The sequence below is a fragment of the Anastrepha ludens genome, chromosome 6 (assembly GCF_028408465.1).
Source record: "Anastrepha ludens isolate Willacy chromosome 6, idAnaLude1.1, whole genome shotgun sequence".
In the NCBI taxonomy this organism is placed as follows: domain Eukaryota; kingdom Metazoa; phylum Arthropoda; class Insecta; order Diptera; family Tephritidae; genus Anastrepha; species Anastrepha ludens.
Window position 1 is genome coordinate 14,711,224 of NC_071502.1, and position 12,028 is coordinate 14,723,251.

The 12,028-nt window shown below is 41.8% G+C and overlaps 1 protein-coding gene across 1 annotated transcript in view; it reads right to left on the reverse strand.

The window, feature by feature from the left end:
• LOC128865657 (protein Shroom-like) overlaps window positions 1-12,028 on the reverse strand; it is a 98,834-nt gene that overhangs the window by 69,021 nt on the left and 17,785 nt on the right. The window contains exons 3-4 of the mRNA XM_054105889.1: window positions 8,868-8,931; window positions 2,701-2,891 (exon numbers count right to left, since the gene is read on the reverse strand). Of these exons, the coding sequence (XP_053961864.1) occupies window positions 2,701-2,891; window positions 8,868-8,931 (255 nt within the window). The remainder of the gene's footprint in view (window positions 1-2,700; window positions 2,892-8,867; window positions 8,932-12,028) is intronic.

Consider the following 12,028-nt stretch of genomic DNA (forward strand, 5'->3'; position numbering starts at 1 on the left):
CACCAACTTCCTTCAAGAATACCGTCTGGCGTCAAGTACGGGTACTTATTGAACAGCCCTCATAAACATCCATGATGCAGAAGTGAATGTCTTGCGGGTTTAGTTTTTTATTCTTATTGATCAGCGAATGTTCAGAAACCATTTTTTTCACTGGCGATTCCAGCAGCTGACTGACCCGACTTCGGTCGCGTATGCGCACTAATAGGTTTGGAGTGGTGGTATATCCATGGACAAGTGGCCACGGTCCACTACAGAAACGTGAATCTAAAAACATCCTAATCTCTTTCTGTGGGCCAGGCTTGGGATCTTTCTCGTAAATACTTTTTTAAAATAGCCCATGACCACTGGATTAAAATAGCCCATGACCATTATCTTCGCCATCTACAAGAGGACCATTTGCCATAGGAAAAATGTAAAAGATGTTGTGAACGAGAGTGCAGGCAACTGACAACGAAGCTTGCAATTTTGGTTGATCATTACAGATGCTTCTACAAAGGGCTAACAGGCAATTCTTAAATTGAAATAACTTGAACCCTCTGTGATAGCAAATAAAAGAAGTATCTTAAAGGATTTATAGCTGGTGAACATTACAAGGACATCACCCGAAGGAGTATTATTAGTATCAGACCAATCATCAGAAGTTTCACGCAACTATCAGATCGTTTGATAAGTTCGATAGTTGGCCTATTACAAACATATCTTATATTATATTACACACAACATCTCGCAGACACAAACAAGTCTCGGAATAATATAATTTTCGGCACAGAAAATGTTTGGCAGTTTACTTTTTGGAATTTGAAAAATGGCTGGTGATATTTCCTTGAAGGCAATTAAGAGTTAAATTTGGGGGGAACGTTGATTTGTGACTACCTTTTGCGAGCCCAAGAAAGGCTTTTCTAGTGCAGATTAGTGTAAAGGAAATCAGTGTCGCGTTCAGGTTTATTTTTGCCTGTTATACATACTAGATGGTATATAGATATGCACATTGGACCCAGTCGGTCCCTATACAGTAGAAACAGCTTTGGAATTACTCTACTCTTTAAGCTTGAAATGAAATTTGAAAAGTAGAGCCAAGAAGCACCGAGAGATTTGGTAACTCTTAAAACACTCACGTTAAAAATCCCATTGTATTTGAAGCTCTGTAAACGGAAAGGGTAGATAGACAAGGAAGAAAGGAGAGAAGCGCCAGAAGGAAAAAGTTAGGATAGAATAGTGAAATAGAGGTGGTTAGACCTGTGAGAACTTTTCAGATTCCTTGGTAAATATGAAAATATCCTCCAGTTTGAGCGAATGCATATTACTCGTTCTCATGGCATCTGGACCCAAAATTCGGCGCCTTGCTCCAGCAAATGCATGACACTCACAGAGAAAATGCTCAGTGCTATCCGCCTTCTCTAAGCAAGACAGGTAAATCCGTTTCTCAATGATTCTAAGGGGGGTCATGTGTTAAAAGTTGAAATCTTTCTTTGAAAGGATTTTAGGATAGGAAAAATTTACGTCCGGTCTTATCACCCAAGGTATAACATATCGGGGAAAAGTTAATTCTAAGTAGTACATTATAGGGCTTTTGCTTCTGAATACAGAATTGATACGCTTAATGCTTAAACTTGTAGAGAGTCAAGTTGCAGGATGGAGTGGAGGAAATTTGAATTTGGTTAATTTTAGAACTCTCCAAGAACACAATATTATGTGGTCCTAAAATCCTCTCAAAAATCCTAAGCTCTTCTTTTTATGATCTTGACATACTGTTGTGAAGTGTGGACGATGAAGATGAGTGACGAGAACCAAACAGCAACGTTCTGGAGGAAAATACTTCGAAAAATGATCGGTGCAATCAGGCTGGAAGATCGCACTTATCATATTAGATATAGCGCTGAGCCAAGGGCAGAAAATCATAAAATACAAAAAAGCCGAACGAATTCGCTGGCTTGGACACGAAGAAAGAATGTAAAGCGCAACAAATGAATGAATGAGGCTTGAAGAAACAACCAGCGCTCCATCCAGGACTGTCATGCTAAGGAAGTAGAAGAAGAAGAAAATCCTCTCAAAGTACGTTTTTTTCAAACTTGTTGCTGTAATTGCCAACTTATTTTAGCAACGCAGTCCAATGCACAATTCCATAAGTAGCAATGGCCTGATGATAGGTTTTTTGGTTGAGGGCTCCAAAACTGTGATCCAACAATTCTAGTGAGCGTTGAAAACATAACCAACGTTTTGCGAATATTACATAAATGATGCTACTTGTGAACATTTGTTAAAAAAAAGAGTAGTTTCTGAAAAATATAATTGCAATCAAAAACCAGCTGTATGACAAACATTTCGTGACAGAAAAAACCGATTGTCACATTCCATGAAGCCAATGTCTGTCTCAATTGACCATAACTTGTTGCGACTAGTGAGTTGTACATTAGCAGCCGCTTGGCATGTACGGCTGCGAACGTGCAACAAATCACTAAACAAGCAACTAAACAACGTCAATGATCCTAAAATAAACTCAAATGCCCAAACGACAAATGACAAACGGCCTGCAGCCAACAGCCAACAGGCAACGGACAACAGACGATAGATGGCCAACGGCCAGTTAACAACGCGTATCGCCCAACAGGCATCAGGCAACAGGCAATGGGCAACGGGCAACGCGCAATCGGCTATCAGACGCTCCAAATGTAGTGCATTGAACGTGGCATGAAAACTCACCTGTCCAGGAATGGTGTGGCCGAACTGGAATCTGAACTGGAGACATAACTGTGATACCCCTCCGATTGTGCATACGACGATTGCTTCTGATGATGGAACAACATCGCTGGCTGATCGTAATAGGATGAGGCGCGTATGTTGTACTCTTCGAGGCCGGCCTGTGTGAGGCTGCACTGATCGCTCATGTCATCCTGTAAATGGGCAGAGCAAAATAAGAGAAAAAAACGAATCAGTATAAGATGTTGCTAAGTGCATGCACGAGGGTTAAAGATTGATTGAGTTGGTGGCAAGTTGTTGGGTATGAATACGCGCAATATGTATGTGCATGTGTGTGTGTGTAAGTTTATATATGTATATGTTATGTTGCATGTAGCACTTATAAACTAAAGTGGCAGAAACAAGCAGTTAACCGGCTAACTGAATCGTTATTGTTTGTCTGCGCGTATGCCGCAGTCTGCGTCGTTGTGGAGAATGTCGCTGCAACAACAAAAATTAATAAAATGCGTGTTAGAAAATAAACAAAATGAATTGGAAAAATGATGCTTGCAACAGCAATCGCAGCAGCAGCAGCAGCAGATGCAACTGTTGTAGCTAAACCATTTACAACAACAATTATAACACATTGCTACAACCGCCACAACAGCTATAGATAATGAAGCGGAAGGAGTGGCAACGTGCGATGAATTGAGGAAATTGCGCGCATCACTGGCAATGCCAATACTTATTGGGTTAGTTTAGCTGCAATAACAGACAACACACATACCAACAACAACAACAGCAATAAGAATAATTACGCAACACTACGCTGGCTGCAGGCTGCGCGACGACAATGATGACATTGCCAATATTGATGCTGATTCAAGTGTCAGCGTCGCTTAGACTTCTCAACGTTGTTATTGTTATTGTGATTTCAGTTGCTTCTGCCCATCCACCACTGGCAGCTTGGTTAAGGTGGCCTCCATCAGCGTTGCACGGGCGACAGTGGCTTCCGTTGTACAAAATGTGGCTGCCCGCAACCGTAGCCGGTCAGTAGTGCGTAATCGTGCTTTTGTTGTTGGGTTTGCTCTTGTGGCTATAGTGCGTGTGTGTTTGTTGGAGCGGATAAACGGTTATAGGCACACTTGGAATTCTTGGCAGCATACCTCAAACCATATGCAGCTAGAACAACGTAGAGCAACAGCTACTTGCAACAAAGTTGCAGCAACAGCAACAACAAAATGCTCTAACTTGAAAGGTGAGTGCGTGCTTTAGAATTTTTTTGTTACTGTTGTTATCATTGTTATTCTTACTATCACTGCCTTTGTTGTTCTTCTTTCTTCTACTGCCTTAGCACAATAGCCAGTGTTGCCGCTTTCTGTGTATTTTTCAAGGTGGCGACAGCCGTTAGAAATAAATTGCTACATTGTTGCGCATTTGGTTGGAGACACTACGCACTTGTCTTTGCTGTTGCATACAAACACAGCGACGCGCGTTAGCAGTAGACCAGCGCTCTTAACTACGCCACTGCCACATAAATACGGGAATGAATTTCGCAGATGACTTAGTACAGGGTGCTTCTGAGTACTTTCATATGAAGCCAGAGTGTGTGGCTTGAAGTGATATTTTTTATGTTTGATAATAGAGTTTCGTACCCAGGCTAGGTGAGCGCTTCAAGGGAGAGATACAGGGTTTGATTGAAAAGTAATGAGCCTTATTTTTTTAAGCAGTTTTATTAAACCTTTTGGCTTATACAACTAATATTCTTCAAAATAGGGCCATTGAGCGTCAATACACCGCTGGTAGCGGTCTTTCCACTGCGGGAAACATTTTTTAAACTCATCCGCCGGAATCGCATTCAATTCGGCTGTCACAGTTTTTTGGATCGCCTCGATGGAGTCGAAACGCCTCCCCTTCAGCTTTCTTTTCAGGCGCGGGAACAAGAAGAAGTCCGGAGGGGACAGGTCTTTGCTGTAGGGGGGGTGGGGAAGCACCGAAACCCCCGTCTTGGTCAATGCAGAGGTGCAGAGGAAGGCGGTGTGCGCCGGCGCATTGTCGTGATGAAGGGTCCAATTGTTGACGAGGTCGGGCCGAACCCGGACGACGCGGTTTTTCAACCGAAGGAGCACTTCTTTGTAAAATGCCGCGCTTACAGTGCTTCCTGGAGGTACAAACTCATAGTGGATGATGCCTCGAGAGTCGAAAAAGGTGATTTGCGTCGTCGAAGGCCTTCCAGATCGCTGTTCGTCTTCGAAGTCCTCCCGGCCTTCCTTGAACGACTTGTGCCACCGTTTTACCTAGGCACTGGACAGAGGTTGGTCCCCGTAAGCCTCCTTGAGTAGCCCAATGGTTTCGGTACTCGTTTTGTTTAGCTTTACGCAAAATTTGATCGAGTACGTTGCTCCAACGATCGCTGCATTTTCGCCAATGAAAATTCTAACACACTTTTAAAACAGCGTTCACGCGCGGAGCTATGTTGACTGCACCGCGGCTGCCAGCGAACTGGGACCGGTTTCTAGTGGAAGGGGAAGGTCCAACGATCATATTCCCTCACCAGCCGATTCGGTTGATCGCTTAGCAGACACTCCGCGCGGGAAGGCTCATTCTTTTTCAATCAAACCCTGTAGGCCAGTCAACGAATACCTGTATGTCGTGTCATTCTTGATGAAAATTTGTAATTTTTTTTTTTTTTAATTTTAACAAATTTTGAAACTTGGATTTACATATGTAGTTTTTGTATAAGAATGAACTAAATTTTCACATAACTTCTTACGAAAACCTTACATTTTCCTGTGTGGAGGGAGTGAAGCAGCTCGATTTATTATTGACGATCGAGACGGCCAATAAAACGACCGACCAAAAATCATGCTTAAAGCCTTTCATTCCACATTGTACAATAAAGCGAAAATGTCAAAAAACTGACGGAAAAGTGTACCAAGAAGGCATGTCTTATAGGCGCAGGGAAGAATTTAAAAATAATCCTCTTTAATGAGGAACGCTGGGACTTCCAACAAGACTATGCACCAGCACATAATCCTAGGTAGGTAGGTAGGTAGGTAGGGTGGCTGTCGCAATGACCACCTAGACCTTTCGTAGGTCAATTGTGATACCACTGGAACTTATCCTTACCCTGTGGGTTCCCTCTCAAACCATCCGGTAGCTTTAATAAACGAGCAAAGCTTCATTAGTTTTAGATGCGCTATGTCCGCTACATCGTGTCCGTATCAAGAGTGCGCAGCCTCTTCATAGCTAAGTTTTCACATTCAAATAAAAGGTGTGTGACTGTTTCCTCTTCTTCTATATTAAGACAGCCTCTACAGAAATCGAAGTGCGGCAGTCCTAACCTTCTAGTGTGGCTGCCTATTAAACAATAACCAGTTCATACCCCTACGGTTTTTCTTATAGCTTCCCTGTTAAATCTTAACAAGCTTTTTGATCAATCGCTGTTCCATTTCGGCCATGTCTGTCTGCTTAGTTCGCATGTTGTGAGATATTGCCAACTTGTATTTATCTTGTTAATGGTTTCATTATCTATAAATAGTTTAAAAGTGCCTATAGGCATGGGTGTCAGCGTCTTATCCACTTGGAGGTCAAGCGTTGTACCGATACGGGCAAGTTCATTTGCCTTGCAGTTTCCTGCTGTCATATATTCCTGTGGTCTGGCACGGAAATAAGGTATACTTTGCAGTATTCTGATACGTCATTTAGACGTTTAAAACATTCTACCTGTATGACTATTTTTGACGAGTGTGTTTTAGATTCTAGCGCTTTTATTGCTGCTTGACTGTCCGAGTATATGAAGACAAAAACCTAAAACAGCCGAAGAGCGCTTTGAGAGCTTCTTTTTGCTGAAGATGATTTGTCAGGCAAGCCAAATTTTAATTTAATCAACTACAACATATGGTCGGATTCAGAGGGCATGGCGCGCAAAATTTGTCACCTATATTTGTAGTATGTCAAGCGAGTACTTATTGCAACAGCGCCTCCCATATCTATGGAGACCACACGAGCTGCTGTAGCAAAATCGTGGGACCATTAAAGAGCCTGCATCAAAGCAAAAGGTGGTTAGAATAGATTAGGTTATGGTGGTAATCGGTGGGGTAGCGATCAACTCACTTAGACCTTACAGGTCCCTTATGACAGCAATCTGAGACACGGGAACCTTATTTATTTTTTCTTGTGGAACCATTTAGTGGCTCTTATGAAGCGCAGAATTGGTCCCATTCCCATGCCGAATAGTGTGAAGCAATGGATGCTTTTATTGTGTTGAGTGGGATGGCGCCTCTGCCTTATCTAGTGCCGAACCTTTTCTTGCAAGCTCATCCGCTATCTCATTACCCCGTATGTTCCTATGACCGGGAACCCATATCAGAGTGATTTCAAGCCGATGCCCAAGCATTTCTACTTCCTCTCTACACGGTAGGTAGATAGGTAGCTTGGATGAAATGGAGTTGGAGTCTAAGGCCTTCATAGCTGCTTGACTGTCTGAGAAGATAGCTACTCTTGTACCAACTTCCTTATAGAGCTCTAGAGATTTGCATGCTTCTCTGATCGCTAAAAGTTATGCCTGGAACCTGCTGCCATAGTCAGGAAGACGAATTGACTGCGATAGGTTGAGTGGCTCCGAATGGAAGCCAGCTTCCACACCACAGTTCATGTTAGAACCATCGGTATAGATTTCAATATCGTATCTTCCAATCACTTTCCCTTTGCTCCATTCGGCTCTCGGTGGAAAACGTACCTTAAAGTCTTTCTTGAAGTAAAGGTCGGGGACTGAAGTAAAGGAGGGTCCCTGTAGAAGGATCTTACTGTGACCGTACGACCTTGTTGTCCAGCTTCCTATGTCTCTGAGTCTCACCGCGCTGCATGAACCTATTGTTCTAATATGTAAATCTAATGGCAATAGATGTGTTAGTACATTGAGCGCTTCAGTAGGACTGGTGCTAAGCGCTCCTGTAGTTAAGATACACGCTGTTCTTTGTATCTTGTTCAGCTTGGTTTGGTTGTATTTCTTTTCTGTTGCAGGCCACCAAACTAGTGCCGCATATGTTAGTATTGGCCTTACAATGGCTGTGTAAGACCAATTGGATAGTTTTGGTTGGAGACCTCATTTATTACCCAACATTCTCTTACACATGTAAATTTCGCTTTCTTTACCCTGTACTCTACGTTCGGCCTCCAGCTGAGTTTGGGATCTAAGATGACACCTGAGTATTTTGCCTGTTGGGATAGCATAAGACTAACGCCGTTTAATTTTGGGAGATTAAAGTTTGGTTTCCTGCTTCTCTTAGTGAATAGCATTAGTTCAGTTTTGCTCGGGTTTACCATTAAACCACAGTCTATGGCCCAATTGCTGAGTAATCCCAGAGTTCCTTCACTAATCTCACTGATTATGGTTGGAAACATTATTGTACTCCTGCACAGCATGAAATTTTGTGGCAACGACCGTCAGAATATGGTTTTCTGACGATTAATCTAAAATCTTGTAAATATTCATTCCACAAAAATTTTTTCTGTGCACCCAGGAGCCACAGATAAAGAAAAGCGTTCAAAAATTTTTAGATAGTGTAGAACTCCAATAAATTGCCACTCGCTGATGCAGTTTAGGAACTTAGTTGATCAAGTACTAAGTATATTTCACTCAATTCCGATTGGGTTTGGAAATTATTGTAGTTAAACTAAATTTAAGGTGACCCGGTGGTCTAGAAATTTCAAAGAATCGATTTTTTGTATTTTCAATATTTCGAAAGTATAGTATCTTAAGAATATACTGTGAGATTTTCATGCGGAAATTCCCAATATTATAGCTTCTATAGCCCATTAACTAGGTAGAAAGCGGTCCGCGTGCTCCTGACCCACAAACTTTAAACTCATTTATCTCAAAACGACTTTTTTCGGTCTTGTGTTGCAAAAAAAAAAGAAAACTATTCAACTGAATCGTCTGAAATTTTAATATTATATGTTGTTCACAACAGCAATGGCTATCGCCCGTACTAAAATCATATTATTATTTCAATTATTTCGTATTTTTTTTTATTAAAAAACTGAAAAAAAACCTGACTTTTAGAGTGTCAAATTCAAAACCGCGCCATTTTGTCAAATATTTATTTTTTTTTTTATTCTAGTAGCGGGACATAGCTACAGTCAAACTGATTAATAATTTTTTTGCTTTTTGTGTTTCAAATAAATACAAGATCCAAAATGCCAACACCGTCCAGATCCAATTTTTCGGGAGGCTCAACTTTAGCCCCATTTCTAAAAATATAAAATAAAAAATTTTTTTTTTTGAATTTTTGTATGTAAAATAAGTTAAATAAAAAGCCAAAAATATTTAAATATCTCGTCTAATTTTTTTTTTGTAAAAAAATGCTTAAAAATACTATACATTTTCGAGCTTAAGCAAGTTAATTTTTGATTTGCTTACATTTCGAATATTCACAGCTAAAATTTTTAGTTAAGAAACGAAGTTTGGAGTTTCCTCTTTACATACGCGCGGCGTGTGAGTCTCCGGCTCAGTGGTTGTCTGACTATCAACACTAAATATTTTTTCATAAACTGAGATATTTAAATTGCAATTAATTTAAGTACGCATTACTCTAATTAGTTGTGTTCCAGTTTTGCTCGAAGGTATTTTGTAGCTATACTCACTGCGCACCCAATATCTTGCCTGAAGCATCTGCACCATACAGTCCTCCTTACCATCGTTACCAATCATACTTAAATACAGCTTTACTTTTTTTGGAAGACACCGTGTGCGTAAACTCCACTCCCCTCCACACCTAGGCGATTAATCACTAATGAGTAGCGTCCGAATGATTTCTTGATTGGTTGATGATGATTACAACCGTTGGCCACACGAAGTGCGTAGCCAAAGCGGATTAACGCAGTGGCAACAAAAACTTAAAGTGCTCTTCATAAACTTCAACTATTGCTGCGCTCTTCCTGCGACTGTGGCTGCGACTGCTGTGACTGTGGCTGGCTGCTTGCATTACATTGCATCATACTGATGCAACAAATTAACGCCAAATCATAAACAACAAAAATGTGGAACAACAGCAACAGTCACTTCCTCAGTAAATGATCAGTAAATGATGAATGATGACTACAAAAGCAGCAACAACAATTCAAGTAACTATGAAAACAATAACATTCTCTGACAGCCCAATGACCTAACAAAGAAAAGCAATAGTGCAACGAAGTGGCAAATAGGCAATAACAACGACAACAGTAAAATTACTATGGGAAGAAAAAAAGAGTATTGAAATAAAATCTATAATAGTGTTGAAACGGACGATGAACATGGCAAAGAGTGCATACATACGTACATACAATTTGTCATGCTCTTCAGCCCATTGCCAGCTGCTGTCGAAGCGTCAACTATGTCGACTATAGAAACGGCAACGTCGGTAGCAGACGAAGAGGCTACAGCAACATCGCTTACCGCAAAGCAAGACACACATTAGTGATGGCCAACGGTCAGCTTTTCCAGCTGCTGCACAAACTACTCGGCCGCATACAAAGCCCCAGACCCCCATAGTCGGAGCAACGATACCGCAATCAAGCAATGAAGTGTGAAAAAATATCGGAAAACTTGTGATTGTAATAATAAAAAATCAAGAAGTAAAACTATGAAAATCAGCAAAGTAAACTACACTGCGTCAAATAACTATAGCGCCGGAACTTATTGCAAAGGTTTGAGAATCTGTTTGTTTTTTATATGATTTTAGCAATTTTTTTATGAAAATATAAATCCGCATAAGCACAAGTTTCCAACTGGGCATAAAGTAAAACACAAAACAATAAATTTTCATCAAAATTTTTAATTTTTTAGTTAAAATTTTTAGAAAAAAAAAAAAAAATTTGGGTATGCAGTTTTATAGCCCATTTGTGCTAGTTGATGCGGTTCAAAAATTGCATAGATTTTTGACATTTTTTCTTTGCAGTCGTTTGTTGTTGTTGTAGCAGTCACTTTGCCCTGTCATTTTGGTGTAATCAGCGGTCGTCTCGTCCAGCTCACCATTAATGCCCAAGAAACTTGCTATTTCCACAGGTTGGGTCCAGAGGGAGAGGGGTGTTAGATGAGTGGGTTTGATGGCGCATGTGAAAAGGTGGTAAGTGTCGCGCGGGGTGCCTTCAATTGACGGATATATGTTTAGTATGTCGGGGTCGATTCTCGATAAGTAGGAGTTTAACCTGCTTTAGTATCCAGAACGTAGTTGTGCCAAGGTGACGTAGGACTTTCGGGGAAGTTGGAGCTCTTCGTCTGCGATGGGTGGTGGTTGGAATCCGATGACGGCATTCGGGGCTCGGCAGCTTAAGAAGGTGGTAAGGATCTCCCAATGAATGTCGTTGGTTGGCTGTCGGTACACTGTCCGATGCAGTAGCTGTCGGTCTGTTTTGTCCGGGATCTCGTCCAGGTAATTAAGGAAATGCCTCCTGACATGCCTGGGAGGTCGCTTAGGCTTAAGCAGGTGTTTGCATGGGTGAGACCTGCGGTAACACCCTAACAGGACCTGCTTGCTGAGCAGTTTATTATGCTCCTTTACAGGTAGCATATGGGCCTCGTCGTGAAGATGTTGTAGTGGGAACATCAGAGGACATCCTGTCGCAGTAATTTTGGGCAGTGTTTTGGCAGGTCCACTGCGAATCACTGGTTCCAGGCGACCAGACAAGCACAGCATAGTTTAGAATCGGACTGTCTATTGCCTTGAAAGTCGATAGCAACATTTCTTTGTATTTGCCCCAAGTGCTGCCGGCAAGCGCTTTGACGACCTTGTTGCGATTCTGTACTTTGGTGGCAATAGCGGTTGTGTGCGCTGAGAAGGAGAGCAAGCTGTTGAAGGGAGCTGTTTAAAGTCTGAATTGGTGTATCATCGACTTTCATCTTATGTCGCAGTTTGACCTCCTTTGTCCAGGTGGTGAAGAGGGCCGCCGTGAATTTAGTGGGAGAAAGTTGTAGGTTCCTCGCAGGGAAGAAGCGAGAAAGGCAGACGAGGTAGTCATTTACCTCGGCGCACAGGCCATCAATGCCATTGTTCGACGCCATTAACGTGCAGTCGTCGGCGTAGGAGACCAGGGAGACTCCCACTCCCGGCAGCGGGGGGCTGCCATTCTCATGGCAGCTGGTTCTACGTTACCGGAATGACTTGGGCTTTTCCCCACCAAGGGCTGTCGCCCCAGTAAACTAGACGTGTCTATTGTACTCCGTTTGCTGTTGGTCTTAGGTAATGGGTGTTTTCTTCTAAAAGGTGATCAGATTGGAGATACTTTTTCCAATAGGTGTGTTTTGACAGATCACGCGTGACTACTGTCAAAAAAATATGTAATTTTGTTTAGTATTCATTGACATTTC